At 37.7% G+C, this 19,479-nt stretch overlaps 1 protein-coding gene across 5 annotated transcripts; it reads right to left on the reverse strand.

Annotated features, from left to right (window-relative positions):
- Window positions 1-1,500: 1,500 nt before the first annotated feature.
- Window positions 1,501-19,436, reverse strand: CDCA2 (cell division cycle associated 2). 5 transcript variants are annotated; one of them, XM_075736655.1, is made up of 16 exons: window positions 19,093-19,165; window positions 17,715-18,294; window positions 17,083-17,213; window positions 16,304-16,454; window positions 15,281-15,483; window positions 13,888-13,966; window positions 12,785-13,020; window positions 12,317-12,401; window positions 11,598-11,806; window positions 11,077-11,155; window positions 10,372-10,424; window positions 9,199-9,339; window positions 8,282-8,456; window positions 7,566-7,780; window positions 6,302-7,177; window positions 1,501-4,494 (listed from the first exon to the last, which is right to left on the reverse strand). In XM_075736655.1, the coding sequence occupies exons 2-15, from the start codon at window positions 18,292-18,294 to the stop codon at window positions 6,338-6,340; spliced, it is 3,177 nt and encodes a 1,058-aa protein (XP_075592770.1). In that variant the 5' UTR covers window positions 19,093-19,165; the 3' UTR covers window positions 1,501-4,494; window positions 6,302-6,337. The 5 variants fall into 5 exon arrangements, with proteins under 5 accessions (XP_075592770.1, XP_075592771.1, XP_075592768.1 ...); XM_075736656.1 differs by lacking the exons at window positions 1,501-4,494; window positions 19,093-19,165 and adding an exon at window positions 19,392-19,436 and having other exon boundaries at window positions 5,610-7,177; window positions 7,566-7,765; XM_075736653.1 differs by lacking the exons at window positions 1,501-4,494; window positions 19,093-19,165 and adding an exon at window positions 19,392-19,436 and having other exon boundaries at window positions 5,610-7,177; window positions 7,566-7,765; window positions 16,304-16,457.
- Between the last annotated feature and the right edge of the window lie 43 nt (window positions 19,437-19,479).

A 19,479-nucleotide genomic window follows, 5' to 3' on the forward strand; every position in this document is an offset into this window, starting at 1 on the left:
ACATGTTGCACAACATGAATTCTCTCTGTTACACAGTGCAAGGTCTTCACTGAATGGATGGGTAATGCTAAAACACAGCAGTAAGCCTGCATCATAAAGAGTATTTAAACTCAACTTTAGTGGAGTTGGAAGCCAGTCCATAGCAGGCTTCTGTCAAGAGGTTTTACTGCTAGTTTGCTGGGTCTTGTGTTTGTAGAATTTTCAGTTTCTTGGTAGACCCTAAACTTTTAAAGCCTTGAATCACAACTGTTTATCACCCATCAGGGAGCTACATAAAATGTATTTTCCTTCAGAATAACTATTCTCATAAAAAAACCTAATTAAAAAAAAGACAATTAAGAATATTTTTTAAAAATCTACAATATAGCCCAACTTAACAGGGATTCTTAAAACTAAATACTATGAACCACAAAAATTAATGCCACCTGCAAGCTGTAAATATGTGTATTATTAATTTTTTTCCCAAGTATTTTCTTTGGCTGTTACATTCAGCTGAACAAGCCCTAAAAATTGTCAAACTAAATTCTTGTTTAAGAGTAGAGCTCTAACTACTGCCAGTTTGAGTGAAACACACATCCAGGTTTAGGGAATATGTTTTGTTTATTTTGGCTGCAGCGCAGGGCTGAACATTTTCCATCCCATCCGAATGCAGTCAAAAAGGTTTTGAAATATTGCACAATAAAAGCCATTCATTATATCTGTCTCCTCTCCCTTCCAAAAACAAAAATGGCTGACCAGTTCCAAATCTGCACAGGGGGCAGGAAGATGGGAGTCAAGGGGTCACTGGAAATAACCCAAGACTAACACCAGGTTTTTCAGGTTTGAGTTAGGGAATATGTTCCATGCCCTCATTCCCAGTGCACACAGGTTTTTCTTCTTCCCCCTCCAAAGCTTGGTTAAAGTAGTTAATTGCTCTGTTATGCACAATTTACAGGACTTAATTACAAAACTAATACATTAGCCTTCTTGTCTATCAGTCACAGGCACAACTTCATCTCTTCCACTGGGACACAGTGAAATTAGACCTTACTTTATTTCAAGTTAAACCATTTTGATTTGCAGTGTTTACCTCCTAATTTTAAAAACGTACAATTTGAAGGAATACCCAACTAGGCTTTACAGTTTGGTTTTAGATTTATTTCCATTCCTTACCTGCCTGTTAGCAGCTTGAAAACTGCCCACTCCTGTTCCTGTGTGCTTAAGCTATACTTGGCATACTTCAATGGCTTGCTTTTTCTCCTCTCTCCGTTTCCTTACGGATAGATCTAACAATGCTTTTCTGTTTGCTTCCTTGTGCATAGTTCATCACTAAAGTCTTTCCAGGTCTAAGTGAACTATAAGAGTGCTAGAGGATTCAGAGTGAGGAAGAGCATAAACATTTTAGTGCATTTCTAAGCAGCAAGTAGACTAGAACACACAACAGTGAAATTTATATGCAACACTTAGGTCTTCCACTATCCCCTTCTATTGCCCAACTAGTCAGAAACAAGTAGAAAAAAATAAGGTGAAGACTAGGTGAAACTTTATTTACATTTGATTATTTTAAAGTTTAACAAAAAGCAAAGCATATACTATTCTTGTTATTTTCTTTTCCCTGCTTACCATGTGCGTCAGGTTCAGAAAACTATTTTCCTTCTGTTATCTCACATGTGAGAAAACTTGGTCATATCATCTCCACTTCTGTAACTTATGTGCATCTTAATTATGGCAAAATATTGGCATAAAATAGTTCCTGGGAAACACTAACACTTTCCCTTTAAAACTTTTTGAAGAATTCAAGGATAAGTATTGCTGTTCTTTGTATCTTCAGCTCACTAACATTAAGCAAATTTAAGCAAACACCATTCCAGCTGTGAAATATGCCTTACTGCTAGTTGTCAGGTATTCGGCTACCTGAAAATGTATCAAGACTGCACTTCATAGGACAGTGCAAGCAAAAGTGATATGTAGTTACTCTTACTTATTAATGACATCATAATTACACAGTGGCAAAATAATCACCCTTTCTAGGACCTACCACTTGTCCTCTATGTCGATCAGAGCATGATAATTACATGGCAATCTGCTAAATGCAATTACTCAGCAATATACACTTAGTGATAGCTATTACCATACTTGAAGCCATTTAGGGTCTATACAATTCAGCACTTAATGTTAGTGAAGTGCTTTTAAATACAAAGTAATCTTTATAAGAAACCTCTAAACAGAGAAAAAGCCTCCCTTTAGAAGAGTAGGGAGAGTAAACTAGAAGTGAAAGAGACTGGCCAACGCCATAGATTTTGATTTAGATGCCACTATACTACACAGACTGACATGGAGCTCGATACTGCACACAAAAAAAAAGTCAAAACAGTGACTTAAACAGAAAGCTACAAAGACTGGCCTTCACACTGCACCAGCCGACTCCCCACTCTAACATACTGCATCGTGCTGCTTCACCGATCAAACTAAAACACGACTCAGTTTTACACTGCTGACTTTGTGCATTCTTCTATCCAATGACTTCGTTGCAAATAAAACTGCGGGTTGTGTTAGAGTGACTAAGCTAACCTAATGTGACAGAACACCATTAAAATCTATTCCAGATAGGGCTGCAATTAACAGCTGAAAACTAGAACCACAAACTCAAAATATGTTGGCTCTTGAGACCTGTCTGCACTCGCACATAATATACATCAATTTTAATTCCTACACCTCCACATGCCAGTGAAGACAAGAGACCACTTCAGAAAGTTCTTCTCTTGATTGACTAGGGATAGTAAAGTTGCTGGTCATTCAAAGGTTAACTCAATTTTAGAAAAGCAAATCTGAAAATGGCACAGCATTGTTCACTCTGCTGGTCACACTTCCTAACAGCACAGCCACCAAGTTGGAGGTTACACTATTTCAGGAGTCTACAGAGATACTCTTCTGAGGAAGAGCAGCAAGTTACACGAGATCTGAATTTTTAAAGTACTAAGACCATTTTGTTAGGCTTGCATGAAGGGCTCTCTCCCAAATTCCCCCCAGTTCCTTCCCATGCTAAACAGCCCCCAGTGTTAGCAATTCTCCAGGTCCCTATTCCATGACAGATTTTATCTCAAGTATTAACTATTAGGCAAGTCCCAAATCACCTCTTGCAACCCTAATCTCTAGCAATCAGAAAACACAGCCAGAAGAGACCTCAAGAGGCCATCCAGGCCCTGTCCTTACCCCTAGGAAGGATCATATGTCATTCCTGACAGATATTTGTTTAATCTGTTCTTAAAAGCCTCCAGTGATGGAGATTCCACAACTTCCCGAGGCAACGTATTCTGGTGCTCAACTATGTCTGCTGCTGGAACTTTTTCTTAATGTTTAACAGAGACATTTTTCTCTAATTTAAACACTTTATTTCTGGTCCCATTCGGTGCAGATGTGGAGAACAGATTATTACCCCACACACACTTAAAACAACCTTCTGCATAATTGAAGACTCGTTTCCTCTCAAATCCTCTCCAGATTAAGCCCCATCAACTGCAACCTCTTTATTTCTCTGTAGGTTCCAACCTCACCCTCATGAAAGCCATGAACACTGCTATCAAGCATCTACATATAATTCCTAACAACATTTTTCAGGCAAGCTGTGCCAGGAGGAAAATGCAAGCTTTGTTTTCTTCTCCTTACCCTTGCTCTTCTGACTATTTACACACCGTATCTAAAGTGCACTTAGCCTATCCACTCAAGAAACTTCAAGGGAGAATTCTCTTCTAGTGCTGCTGTGACTGATACACAGGACAGCAACATCACAAAAAGCACATTCTAGGCAGTGTTTTAAATCAAGCCCTCTAGTATCATACATACTAGTTTATTGCCTGTACCTCCAGGACAGCTCTTTACTTGACCAGACTGTTCCAAGTCTGGTATTCAGTATCTGACACCCAGTCTCCAAAGGTTTCAGTCACTACTAGATTTGATATCTAAAAGCTGTTAGGTAAACCCTAACGCCTCAGCTGCAACTGTAGTGCTCTACTGTGTTTAAGAATGCAATGTGATTTCCATGGAGAGAGTCATATCTGAATACAGTGCATAAGCATTTCACTTCTCCAGATTAATTTTAGTGCATAGTTCAGTCGCTGTTTTGATTTTTTTTTAATGTTAGAAGTAGCAGCTATTATTAATTTTAATCTCAAAGAGTTTTAGATGTTAACCTTAGCTAGTATCTCTTCAAAGATTTTAGAATCATAGAATTGTACATTAGGGTATTATTTTCAAACTCAGTGACAACCATAAAAACTCATGTCAGACTGCCCTCTCCTGGTATCACAAGATTCAACCCAAGTAACTACTGCCATTCTCTTTCCAAATCTCAAATTTCCATTGACACAAAAGCAAATCCCAAAATAAAACATCAAGGAGACTGTTTTGATAACTTCAGTAATGTTTCTAAAGCAGCAGCAGATGAACAGCATTTAAGTAGTGAAGTTTCTTTCAAGTCGCCTTAGGAGCTCTTGTCTTGGGAAAGACTGGTGATGTCTGTACAGAAAAGGAAAACATGCATAAAAACGAAACTGTTCTGTTTGCTTTTAAGCTTTATAAAAGCAGCCAAGTACATAAAAGTATTTTATTCCACATCAATAACATTAAAAACAAGGTCACAGAAGAGATCGCTTTCAACAGAAAGCTACTTCCTTCAAGCTGGCACAGGTATTTCACTAGGGCTGAAACAGAACTGTATGAAAAATGAAAGCAACAGCAAATGTTTAAACAGATGACCTACAGTCATCGCTTTTTATTACATTGTTCAAACTAGAAAAATGAAAGGTAAAAACTAGTAAGATGACAGGTCAACTACTGAATAATATGCACTGTATTTAGTACACATACACCAAAGATTGGAAGTGTCCAGAAATGAAGTACAGCTTTATTGTATGATGAATGTCTCACTTTAGCCAATTTAATTTTTAAAAATTAATGTTATATACAATAACGATTTAAAAGTTGTTTTGGTGGCGGTTTTATGGGGGGGTTTTTTTGTTGTTTTAAAATGAGCAACCTTCACACCAGAGAAGCAGAATTCATTAACTCTAACACAAAATTTAGTCTTACTTATAGGAACTCCACCCCTACTTGTGCCCAGCAGGTAAAGCAAGTCTTTTCAGAAGATGGTAACAGCTTCCCTGCCTTCTACTCCTCCCCTTCAAGCCAGAAGTGCTTTCTTTCTTATTTGCAGAGAATCAAGGGGGGTTTTAGGATATTTTTGAAATCTAGAAGAAAATTCATGTAGATTTCAAAAGTGATTTATAAGGGATGATCAAGCACATTGGAAACATCAAGACGTCAAGCAATTGTAGCTGAAAGGGCGTACTTCACAACATCATGGTTTAACTACTAAAGACAAATTCACATTTTATCTATTTCAATTAAACTTCAAAAATATAACACAATTTTAAGTTTGAATCCTGTTTTTTCCAAAGAAAGGAAAGAGCCCTATCAGCAAAATGTGGATTAGTATCAATTCCCAATTGCCTAAAAAGTAACTTGTCACCACAGACCATATTTTTGAACTATCAAATTTGTTTCTCTTTATTTAAAACAGCGGAGACTCACGTTTGCTGACATGTCTCCATTTAGCAACTTCATGGATCGACTGTGCATTTGAGAACAGAGCAAGTGTAGCAAGATGGTCTACTGGACACATCCAGTCTAACAATCCCAACTAAGTTTCAAGGGCAAAAATCCCACACTACTGTGCAGATACCACAACTGGAAACACTTGTCTAAACACAAGGAAATCCCAGACTGTGATAATATGCATACAAATGCATGCATAAACATTATTTAAATTTTGTATATTGTCTTACTGCTATATCTTGCAACAAAATTCACTAGCCCCTAGGAGCAATACTTCCAGCTGAGAAAAATTGTTCTTTGCCTTCTTGAAATGACTAAACTTGGTGTTGCAGAGAAAACTGGTCATTTGTCGAATTTTTTAATAATATTAGCAGTGTTTAATTGCTATTGCTCTGTACACAGCATTGAAGTATGAAAACACATAAGCAAGGATGTAGGCTGCAATGAAGAGGTGATGTCAAATTCAGTTCATTGTGGGAGAAAAATTTTTTACCGTCTTGATTACCTGCCTTGACTGTCTACCACACCAATGCTCTGAGCCAAGCTAGGTCTTCCACACAGTTCTGATCTTCAAGCATTTTTGGCATCAAGACAAGGAAAATCAGTTTTAAGTTATCCAGAAAATTAATAAGGAAATAAAAATTAAGGAAATATAAGTGGGAGAGAGAAGAAAACAGCAAGAGAGAAAATATAAGAATCTAATACTGACCTTCACTTTAGAAAATCAGAGGTAGCTGAAACCTCACTAAGAGTTATTTTCAAGGGGTATTTCTACTTCTTCACACTGGTTTTGGTTACTTTTGTCCTTCCTACGTACAGAATTTGTTATGCTCCTTTTGCGGGTTTGAGACCAAGTTCTTGTTTCTCGGGGTGTGGAAACACCCATGCTTTTCCTCCTCCATCTTTTGCAAGGACCATCAGCAAGGTTAACAGAGTCACTGTTCTCCTTCCCTGGTGCTGAAAACCGGATGAGATTTTGTTCTCTATGGTGAATATTCTCAGATTCCATAAGGATGGATGAGCATATGGTTCTCCTGATTTTGCAAGCAGAAGCTAGGAGGGGAGGGTCTTTTTGAATCTCACTGGGTACTTGAATCCATGCAAGCCCTTCAGTTGCGGCATCTTTACGCAATCTCATGCTGCGTCTCACCCTCTTTTCGCCACTGTTATTGCTCTTTCTTCTAAAGGACTCTAAGGAGTCATCTTTTACCTGAGGAGCAGATAAGACTTCTTCCACATTAAAAGAAGGAAGATTGTTTCCAGATATTTCCAGTTTTTCAACAGGAGGAAAATACCTGGCACTACTACTTCTTCTTCTCCTCCTCCTCGGTGGACTCTCTCTTACACAATCTTTTTGTGGACTCTGAGTTCTCTGGGCACCCTCATGTACACTAGTGTCCTGTCGTTCCAGAAATTCTAGCCCGGTTAGCTGCTCTCCCTTATTTAGGGCATTTCCTTGTAGTATCTCATTTTCTATCAAGGAACCACTTTCTTTTGCCTCTTTTACACATGCAGTCTCTTTACCTTGCTGGAAACAGTCAGATGTATCAAAACCACACTTTGCATCTAGCACAATGTTTGAAAACTGAAAAGAAAAAAAAATTTTTTTATATACAGGCAAAAGGCAGTCCACAAAAAACTGGTTTCAAACAGCTGGCAACTAAATAACTGCTCCTGTTTTCCTCACCAAGTCTAGTCATTCTCAAAACACCCAAACCAACGAACACACAGAATCCGGTATGTTGGAATCTGCTCCAGTGTGGGGCCAAACTTATGTTGCTTGAGGCCTTGTTCAGCTGAGTTCTGAACACCTTCCCAGGATGGAGATTCCATGGCCTCTCCAGGTGGGCTGTTCCAATGTTTAATCACTCTTGGAGTTAGGTTTTTTAATTCCCCCAAAACATCTTTTTTGATCCAACATCAAGCACAATTACTATTTATTTCCTAGCAGTATCCCTAAGCATATCAGTTACCTGATGATCAATGCCAGAAACAGACTTCAGATCACCATCTGACACCTGAAGCACTGTATCACTGGAGCCGCTAGCTTCCACAGTGTCCAGGTCCGTAGAGTTTAAATACATACAAACTGCATGGATGTTTTTTGCTGTCATTCTTTCAACCACTGGCTTCTGTTGAACATCCTTGCAAGTGCTGCTGGATTTGGTATTATCTAAAAATACGTCCTCTGAATTAGAATGAAACGCATGGTTACTTCACTCTACTTGTGAATGTACAAAATCTTTTTTTACTTATTACAACAAAAGCTTTATTGTATTTTACTTGCATAAAAGTAACCTTCTAAACAACCATTCCAGATAACTAGTGTGAAAAAGACCAGAAACCTACTGCACATCATTTAACTATTCACACCCGATTTACCAGTTTTAAAGACTACGAAAATATCAGTATCCAGTCAAAGTACAGAGAGGCTTTTTTCTTTTTTTTTTTTGTCAGCTTCACACTGGAGTCCAACAAGAGTTAAATTTATCCAGCTGAGATTATTAATCTGTTAGATCATCTGAACTCTACTATTACAGAGGCAATGAAAAGTAAAAGGTGTATACTGGGATCTTTACCTATACACAGAACTCAAGATAACTATCAACAGGGTTTTTTATGAACCTGTTGAAAAAAAATTAGAAGGAACAGAAAGAGCAAGGCAAAACAAAACTAAAAACCACATTACCTGAAAAAACTGCATTTGCCTTTGATGAGTTTGGAGATGAGGCAGAAGAGAAAACCTCTGGAATTTCAGGGATAGGGCTGAGAAGAGGTTTCTTAGAAACCATTTCTCTTTCCCTATATAAAGATTTTTTTACTTTTTTCTTTCTTCTCTTCCCATAGCTTGTATATTTTGTTTTCTGAAAAGATTGAGAAGACTGAATAGACCACAATGTAAACAAAATTATCCTGTTCAATATTTTCCAACAAATAAGTGACACCATTACTAGATTTTGATGGGTAACAATTGCTTCCCCTAAAATGAAGGTTCCACTCATTCTGCCATCTACAAATTAATCTAAAAACTCAAAGCAAAGGGGAATTATTTTTCAAACATAAGATTTATTTTTTGCTTCTTTTAACCAAATTTAGAAGTCAAAGAAATTAGTCTTTCAGCTCAAAACTACAGATTCTTCACTCATACTTAGTTTGAAAAGGAATGTGTGCTTTCCCTTCCAATACATAAAAGCAAAAATCCTTTAGAAGTCTCTCACCTTTACAATACTTAACTAGCATATAACTGGGCAACTTCAAAGAACGACTACTGCATACACTTGGTAAGAGAAGAACCATACACTCATTTTCTGTCCCTTAAGTCTGAAAAGTGACTCTCCTCTTCACCTCCATAAAGTATCTTTTTTGCCTGACGAGTATTTAAAACCTGCTAGTTGGCCTTAACAAACAATAAGAGATGCGTGGCACTAAGCGTAGGAAAACAAGATAGGCATAAAAAATAGAATATGGGCAGCAACAGGAATCTTAACACCTTTTAGAAAATCTTTACTACAAAGATCAAAATAATCACGTAAAACACACAAGAAAGATGAGACACTTGGACAGAGAAATAAAAGTAATCACCACTTGCAGTGGGCTGTCACTTACTTGTGTCTTTTTGGCAGCAGATGTGGTTATATTCTTTTGTCTTTGAAACTTGTTCTTTCTTGGATTTTTAGTCTCTTTAGCATTCTTAGTACTTGTGGCTCTTGAGATGCTAAAATTGGCCCCCTCTGAAATGGTGCTACGCTGTTGAGGAACATGAGTTTTAAGTTGTTGGGGTGCACGCATATATATGTGCACATGCATATGTTTGCTTTTTTTTTAAAATACGCCACAGTCCAGCAGTCATACGAATCACATTGCAATTAGTCTCTGTTATTTCACATATGAGGTCATAACAGCTAGACACTCACAGCTGGAGATTCAGATTTATAGAGCTAGTCTCCTCACACAGTACAAGATAGTTCTATTTGTTCAAAAAGGGCATTTTAATGAGAAAATAGTAAATTTTCATCTTCAGCTATTTCTTTCAGAGAAGATGGATCACTTTTTCAATTTATTTTTTTTGCTTTCCCCCTCCAATAAAGCACACTAGAACTGTACAACACTGAAGTCCGAAAGCACTTCTTACAGAAATGGTTGTACAATAAATTCTATGCACCTTAAAATTCCAGCTACCAGAAGAAACAGGGATGATACTCTGTCTGCCTTATGGCTATCAGACAAAAAGGTTAACAGGACTGAAGATCTTTAGCACTGGACTTGGAAACACAACCACATTTTCGGTGATGCTGAAAGTCATCACAGGTCACAGAATAAACTTGACTTTATTTGCCTCTATCTCATGTTCCTATAACCCAAAGAAATTAAACCAAATAGAAAAATTAGACAGAAAACTTTGTTTCTATTCTCTTCCTCAATTTTCTGTGATTATAAGTTTTTAGATAACCATCAGTGAAGCCTCTGATCCTATGAATGAAATGTATGAATAAATCTCTTCTAAATTTTGTCAAGACTATTTGGGAAAGTTCCTGGGAAATTCAATAGAAGCAGTACATTTAAGTATCAGGCTACAACCAAAAATGTTTTTAATAACTGGAAAACTTATTTCCTTAAGACAACTGCCTGCACTAACATGAGATACTTCCATATACCTGGATATATACAATCCTCATAACTGTGTCTGTAAAAATTCTTAAAGCATCAGGAGGTATAAAAGATAACAATTCTGCCTGAAGGAAGTTAGGGAAAACAAACACCATCACTGAAGAAACTTACCTTCCTTTTAGTAGAAGAACAAGTTGTTATCATACCACATTTGTCAGTTTCTGCTATTAAATATGAAGAAAATAAGAATAGTGATTCAGTTCCAACCCAAAAACTTAATCACATTTTGAGGAAATTATCCACACAATTTCTAACATTACGCACAGTGTTTACTCATCTTAGTCTTGAGTAACGTTTTCTGCATAAAGGACTATCACACATGGCAAGATTAAAAAAAAAAATAAAAAAAATCAACAAACAACTGAAGAGCTTGCTTTACAAAACAGAGGAAAACAAAACTTGTGAGGATTTGGTAACAAAATAATTAGCACTTACATAGCTTTCATAGAGAGATATATACACACACACAAGTCCCTTTCAATTTTTGCTGTTGTCTTACATACTATTTTAAAAAAACATCAAAATTACAGTATCAGAATCAAGATATTAACCAAATTACTTAAAGCAGTAAGTCTAATTAGATCAGCCACTTTTACAGAAAAGTATCACAAGGTCAAATCACATCCACTTAACGTAAACAATGGGTAAACACCACAGCTACTGCAAGGGCCTTTAAAAGAAAGCAAGAGCTTTTAAATTTAGCAAAATTGAAATATAACCCTGTATAAAAACAAGCAAAAAACTCCTGTGTCATCTCTCAATTTTCACATACAGAAAGATGCATTAACTAATGACAAAAACACAAGTTGGGGTTACCTTCTGCATTTTCAACAGGTAGGAGGTCTTCTGCAGCAACAGAACCCTCCTCTAACTCTTGAAGAGGCTCAACACATTCCTTTAAACAAAAAAAAAAAGGTAAATTTGTAGCAATATACTGTACCAGATATATATTGAAAATTATCTTGTCCATTAGTGTTTGGAACAGCCAGGCAGTTTTACTTTTTTTCCTTAAAGAATGCGGCAGCTCATCTGCTATATGTGGTAAAAAGAAATACCGTGTTAAAAGTATATGAATAAGCCAAGGCAAAAAAGATTTCATGTGCCAGTACTCAACTTTAAACATAGCTCTAGAGGCCAAAATGCCATTTAGAATTCATAAAGCAAGAGTTCTCAATGTCATTTTAAAGCTTAAAGCAGACTCAATATTTTACCAATTACTTTTCAAAACCAAGCAGACTGGGGAAAAAAATTAAACAAAAATCAAACACTGACAGAGACTAAGAGGCTGGTTTTATACCTTAAAAAAACCCAAACAAACAACAACAAAAAAAACTTACATCGAAGTTCGGCTGGGATAACGGCTCTTCAATGAGAGCTGACCTTGCAAAAGGACTATTACTTTGTAACCCTGGATGACGGACCGGCGTTGCTCCTTTGCGCAATGGGGTATTTGCGGGCAAAGTTTCATCAAATATTTCTGGGCTTAGAACTTCTCCAAAAGTAACTCTCTTCTTTGGCTTTTCAGAGCTATGTCTTTCAGTTTTCTCTATCGTAATAAAATACATAGACTGCTTAGTGAACTTGGAACTTTCATAGAGCAGCAACTTTTCAAGTTTTTTTTAATGGGTCTTAACATTCTCTTTAAAATTCCTCACGGAACCAAACAGCAAAATACACCTTTACCTGTCCTGTGGATTCAGCCAGAATTTTCAGTGTAGCTTTATTACAGTATCAACAATTAAGGAAGAAAAAAACCCAGAATACTAGAAATGACTAGCTGTTCCACAAGTTTCAGTTCACAAGTATTAAATTTCTTGAAAAATAGGTGATCCTATTCTGGTTTTAGAGACTTTCCGAAGTTTTACTGTGGGATTTTTTTAATTTTTTAATACACATTATTCTCCTTTGCAAGCTTATTTTCCACTTTATGCAGTACGATGTCACACATGAGCTACTTCAGCAGTGGTTAATGCATATCATTCTTCAGATTTAGCAAAGAGGCAAAACCTTATGATCCCACATAACACTCTACCTCTTTAAAAAAATAAAATCTCACCTGTTTGCAACACTTCAAATGTTTTTGCATAATTGGAGACTGTGAGAGATTCACCTCCTCCGTCAACTGCATCGTTTGAGTATTCCTATCAAATTCAAGTGATACAATCATCTATTCAATACCATTAATTAAAATATTGTCCTTTCATTCAAATCAAAAGTGAAAATAACTTTTCCTGTAAGCAATATTTAATAATCTGTCCTCTTTTGTTTAAAAAAACCTACTTTTTTTCTAAATGAGTAACTCAAAACATACATATGGATCTTCTCGTAACATGAAAGCTTCAAACAAAGCTTCCACGATGACCAAACAGCAAATAGATATCTATTGATAGCATTAAATTATTTCCCCATGCACGTCAATTAGTCAAAAAGTATCTTTAACCATGACTCAACTTCTGGTAGTTCAATACTGACTGCACAAGTTCATCTTTAGTGTCAGTTCCTCCATGTAAGTCAGTTAACCAACCTTCATGCTATCCATTAGTTGCTTCATCGGCGTTTTCTTCAATACAGGTCGCAGATGGGAGCCACTCTGTATATGTTCATTTAATGAAATATTTTCTGTTCGTAGTGGTGTGATAGGTGGCTTGCTTTCATCAAATATTTCCAGTCTCAGTTCTTCCGCAAAACTAACTTCGTTTCTGCTTAGATCTGATATAGCATTACTTCTAATGGCTTTGGTCATGTGGTCAGAACTGAAATCTTTAGAGCAAATAGACAGATATGACCATTAAAGACTGAAGTAACATTGAGAAGGCGTTACTATTAACAACATGAACTCTAAAGGTGCACATCTCAATAAGATTCTGTGCATCAAAATCACCTAGCATCTCAAAAAAATCCATTCATTTCTAATTTTCTGCTATTATTGTGCCACCTTTACATTTCCTATTTTGAGAAGTTTACAAAACATACAAAAGTAAAGAGGGAGCATTGCATGAAGACAAAAACATTTTGCATAAGGATTTCTCTCTCATCCATGTAAACTGCGAAGAAAAAAAGTATTCTCTAATGTACAGAGAGGGACTTTGTACATTAATATCCCCCTCTCCTTCATAGGTGTGAACTACTCAACTATACTTTTCCCTACAAATGGCCTGACTAACAAAATTAGGGGAAACTCAACAATTATTCCCAGCCTGTGTCTCAGTTTGAGCTTGTTTTTTCTATCAAACTGCTAACATACCACCCACGAGGCCCTAACTCCACCTTTGAACTACTTCAGCTCCTCTCATAAAAGCTATTTCCTTCTTATGAACTGTGCTTAAGTAAAAACACATTTAATGCTACGCTGTACTGAACGAGCTCTGAATTCAATTTTTTAAACTAGGACTTGAGCCTCCTCTGCAGCAGCACTTCAACAGATCATGATTTGCAGTACTTGTTGTTGTTGATCCCCCATCAGCCTTTATGTCAAGGTTATATCAGGTTTCTGCTGCATTAGAAATCGAAGACAAGATGGCAGGCATGGGATGACTGCTTGTGAAACATTTCTTTACAAATACTCTAAGTATTTTTACTTTCTAATAAGAATATAACAAAGATTATAATAGTGATGAATCCTCTTACCATGGCCTGTTTCTAAGACATCTCTAATTAGAACAGCCTCCGACGACTCCATAGGACTGCGCTGCTCATAAACCCATTCCTAGAGAAAAAAGCACTAGATTATATATATAACATCTATTTATATACACACCCACACAACATGATAAAGAAATAAAAAAAAATGAGCTGCTGAGGTTTTTTGTGAAGTGCTTGACATAAATCTGTTTTAACTCTGTCCTCATTACTCATTTGTAATACCTACTTTTTGAAGTGTTGCTTCAAGTAATTATTTATTAGCATCACAAGTATCAACTGCAATCAACGCAGAAGAATAATACTGAGGCTGCTTAATCCTCAACTGAATAAACAGTTGTTGAATACAGCAGAAAATACTTTTCACCTGGTTGCCAAACTCTTAATCCAAAAAGAACAGGAGACACTTACCTGACCAAAGAACCTGAAGTTTTTCAAACCAATCTCAATATTCAAAGATGGGGCTGGGAGGTGGTATAACTACTTGCAAATGCTGCCTTTTAAAATAACATGAACTACAGAGTTTTTTAAATCCATAGACAAGGATTTCAGAGTTCTCCCAATTATCCAATACTTTGGTTGAATTTATTTTCCCAAAACAGAAGGCTAAATGCTTAAAAGGATTAGACATCAGAAGTGAAAAGAAGATGGAATGAAAAATCTGTATATTTTAGTCACTAATTTAGGGGGTTTCTTCCTAACCTCCATACAACTGTTACACTATCACAGCAGAAGCTGCTAGATCCAGCAGCATCAGAGGACACAACTTGCAAAATGGACCCCATCTTTGCTGGTTTTAGGTACGACACTAATAAAAGGATTACTAGAGATATTTGTATAGAAGAGAAATTAACCCCTCCATCTGTATACGAGTACATCTTTTTTTTTTTTTTGCATGGAATACCAAATAACTGCCAAACAGATGTAAGGTGAAGATTAAAAATTGCATTCAAAGTCATCCAAATGACCAATAAAGTTGGTTTTGACATCTGGGAACAGCTGTATTTGCCAAATCCATGAATGTAACATCCCACATAGTTACAGTTGTAGAATCAAAAGAATTAAAGCATATTTAAATTTAATTAATAGAATAAAATAAGCTTTTCCATGTGATTACCAGAAACAAGTATAATCTTATTGACTAGAACAGTTTATAGCATCCACATTGAACATTGGCCTGTAAAAGGAAACTGAGCACAGCCTCAGAAGAGCCAGCAGCAGGTATCTGAGGTTAGGCTATATTCACTGTCAGTCCAAATGGATCAGTGTCCCTGCCAGATTTTGCTTCCCTCGACTTGTCAGAATAAGACACAAAAATCATTACAAGGGAGATTTGCTGTGCTTTTTTCTCCATGTGCATTGCCCACACTTGTACGAGTACCTTTGAAACAGCAGCAGCAGGTTCAGTGATGGTCACATCTTGGTGTGAAGACAAGATGGTGCATACCTTCCTATCAGACTTAGTGCTGTTTGTTAAATTTTGTCTTAAATTTTCTTTCAATTCAGCTTCATTGTTGTCTGACATGAACTTTTCACTCCACTGATCCAGGTTCTGCTCTTTTGTAAAAAGTGTTTTGTTCTGAGCTGCATCAATTAAAAACAAAACAAAAACCAAACAACAAACCACAAAGACAAACTTCAGATTTTTCATTGAATGCCCTTTGGTTTCTTCACCAAAAGGATGGCAAGACTCAAAGCACTAGGTAATTTTCTAGTCAGGAAAAAGAAAGCACATGCATTGTTTAGTTCTACTTTGAAAATAACGTCACCAAATCTTCAAAACAAAGCAAGTTATTGTTGTTGTATAAGTGTTATTAAGACCAGAGATGTATACCAGAATACCAGAAAAGTAAAGCACTGTAGCTTGTTTTACCCTATCATCTTCTCACCATTACCACAGTACTGCCCTGACTTGCTTTTGCAATACTTACTGTTTTCATTAAGAAATAAGGATGTTAACACCACAGTAATGTGATTTGATTTCTAAAATTACTGCACTTAAAAGTTATTAAACAAAAGTCTGCACATCATGATCAAGGGAGGCAACAGTTACAACAGCTAAAACTAGTTGTCATAAAAACCATTCTCAGTTTCATGGAAAAAGAGTGAAAACACTAATACATAGTGAAAAGTAAATTAAAGGGTATAAACCTAGAAAGTAAAACTAAGAAAACAGTCACAAAAAATACTAGCCTTCATTTTTCTTCAGGGGTTATTCTAAGAAACAACTCGGTTTAAACAAACAAAAAAAACCCTCAAACCAAACACAAACACCCCTGTGCCCATCCTTATAAAGGAAGATATGTTTTGGTTTATATTAAGTGTTTGTAGGTTTGTACTTCTTGGCCTAAAGGAAAATCTAATGTTTAAGATAAATCATTGACCAGAAATATAATCAACTTACAACAGCCTGCTTCCTGGGAAACATCATCCACTTGTGACAGTCCAGAGAAGCCAGTCTCCCCTTCAGCTTCTTGTACTGATTTAAAAGATGTTTGAAAGGCATCTATCTTGTCCTTCAATGACCTGACATTTTCATGTTTAAATGGACTAACCTGCTAAAACAAATTTAACCTTGTGAGACTTTTTTTTTCCAAGATGACATGGGCTTTATTACTTTGTATTTGTACTTTGGCATAAACCAAACTCAGAGAAGTAGCAAATCTTGTATTTCACATGGCTGCAATTTTAGTTGCGTGGTAAAAATATGCAAAAAAGGAACTGTATCAAGAAATCTGTTAAGCTTTACTGCCTCTCATAATCTGTCCCTCTAGGCCATAACCAGCATTTGGTTTCTGACAGCCTATGCTAGTTTGAGTTAAGAACAAGTCTGGTTAAAAACCACGTCACTTATTGCTAGTATTTACTTCACTTTGAACTACCAACACTTTAATTGGCAAAAATCAAGCATGGCAAATGCAGGAAAGTAAAGGTTATGGTAAACAAAAAATAAAATATATGAGCAAGCTAGACATGGAGAAAAGACTCCAGAACCTAACCAAACAAAACCTCAAACATCCCCTTATTCTAAAGCAAGGTGTCCACGGGAAGACAACAACATTAAGGCCATGGTTATTCCTTCTACTGGCTTCTTCCTGAGACTTGCCTTCTCTTTCTGCCAGTACATGTCGATTCCTGGGGGGAACTAAACTGACACATTAGATACTTGAGAAAGACTCTCACCTGCATAAAAGCTTCTTTTTGCCTGTTGCTTCTCTGTTCAGCAAGGTATCGAATAAGGGTGTTATTTTCTGGTGACCCTCGTACTCCAATTGCTGATCTTCGTCTAAATTTTAATGAAGTTGAAGACTTCCCTGAAACGGGGACAGGAGAGGGGAGGGGGGAAAAAAACCAAACTTTTTTTTTTTAAGAATACCTACAGCTTTAAAATACTGATTTTTTTTAAGAGTGATGTATGCCATTTTTGAAAACATCAGAAATTAGCTGCTCAGCTCAAGAAACCTTTGAGCAAAAAAATTAACTACCTAAAAGCAATATTTAACTAGGCTATATACCAAGTGAGGACCTGTCATTCTTTACTTGTTCAATTGCTAGTTAAGCAACCGTCTACCGATACTTGCAGAATTTCTCTTACTACTCCCTTGTGAAACCCACTGACACCTAATCCACTGGACAGAAAAAAGTTAAGTAGGGAATTAAAGCGACATATCACAGTCCTATCCTTGGGCATATTCAAGCTCAGCCAGACAACCTGAACCTGACCCGAATTGAAGCTTTTGCTAAGAGGTTGGACTAGATGACCTCCAGATGTCCCCTCTGAGGAGGACAACAGTCATTAGTCTCTCCAGCCTTACCTATAGATCGTTTAGTAAAACTTTCTTGAGTAATCCCAAATTCAGCAATTGTTACAGTTGCAAAATCAACAGGTTTTTTCCTCTGTTCCTCTGATACTCCACAATTGGATTTTTCTTCTGCTTTGTCCCTACTAGGTGTCAAGTAGCATTCATCCCCCAAGGAAACAAGTCTGCTTCTTGAAAAATTTTCCTTACTGTTCAAAGGCAAGGTCAGTTCACCAACCATATCCCCTTTTAGTGTATCACAAAAGCATTCAGCAAACTGGCAGCTAAAAACATCCTTCTTGTCATGGTATGAGTCATTCTTGAGGTGTTTGGTGTGTTTCAGGGTGCATTTTTGCAACTGTGCCTGGTTCCCATCACTTAAATTCTCCTTGGATGCCTTCGTGACTTTTGATTTAGTCACTTTGCAAATCTTCTGGTCTTTTGACAGATCAGGGAAAAAGGCCTCTTCCTTCTCTTCAGTGTATCTACTCTCAGTTTCTTTAACTTCCAGGGGAGCATTTATATTCTTAGATCGTCTGTGCATTGTTACTGTTTTATTTTTAGTCAGCCTTTGCTCTCCTGTAATTACAGACATCTATCAAAAAGAAAAAGAGGGTTTAACAGGTATTGGGCAAGAGCAAGAGTTTGCTACCATTCTCAAACTTCTACCAAATTTGGGTTTTTCCTGGAACAAGGTGTTTAACAGTGTGGTGGAAAGGGACAGTAGTATCTCCAGAAAGCTACACCAAAAGGACACAAAAGGCTAGCGCTATTAAAAAAACCGCACAGCAATATAAACCTGCAACACAAGTGTGTCACAAGTAAGAAAATACAAGGCTATGCCTTCATGTTAGTATAAAATATGTTAAGCACAATCACACTGTGATTGCTTTGCTGTAATTGTTGCAACAAGTGGTTTAATGCTAACTGGAAAATTTAAGACGCTAACATTTTTTGCATTTAGTCTCTTGGATTTTAAGTTAACCCCATAAGAGTCAATAATGTCAGTCTGGAACTTTGTTTCCACAGAAATATGCATTTTTCTGTATTTTGCGCAACACGAATTAGGCTGTTAAAACACCGCGTGCGCAACTTTTTTACTTGTTTTGTTGTTTTTGAAGCCCACACTAGAAGTCCACGCCTACATCGACCCGGTCACACAAACGAGACGGCCTTGTGCGAAGGATCCGTGTCCAACGCCCGCCGTTCGCGGGGCGCAGCCCCCCCCCGCCCAGGCCCCTCAATCCCCTCAGCACTCGCGCCCCGCTCCCCTCACCGACGCCCCCCTTGCCCACCGCACCCCCTCAGACTCCCTTCCGGCGTTACCTTCCTCCTTTATATCCCCTCACCAATGGCCCCCAGCACCCCCCCAGCCCGGCTCGCCCCACCTTACCGCGAACCCCCCCCTCACCGCCGGCCTCACGCCCAGCGCTTCCTCACAGCCGCCAGCCCCGTGCCCGCCTCCCGCATTCAAACCGTGGCGCACTACTACGTATTACTCCGCGGCTTCCGCGGCTCTCGCCCACCCCTTGCGCCCACCGGCCACCAGGCGCCACAGCTAACGGTGTACGGAAGGAAAGCGGCTCACGAGAGCCGGTCGCGTGCTGCCCCACCGGGCGCCAGGAGGGCTTCACCGGGACAGGCGGACTCTTTGTCTCCCTGCGCGCGGAGGGATCACGGACGGTTGCCCACGCGCTGTAAAACCATTTTTGAAAAGAAAACGGTCCATTCCATACGCCCACGTGACAAGCCGCACCAATCAGAGGGCGACTCTACTTCA

The sequence above is a fragment of the Balearica regulorum genome, chromosome 27 (genome assembly GCF_011004875.1).
Source record: "Balearica regulorum gibbericeps isolate bBalReg1 chromosome 27, bBalReg1.pri, whole genome shotgun sequence".
Lineage (NCBI taxonomy): Eukaryota > Metazoa > Chordata > Aves > Gruiformes > Gruidae > Balearica > Balearica regulorum.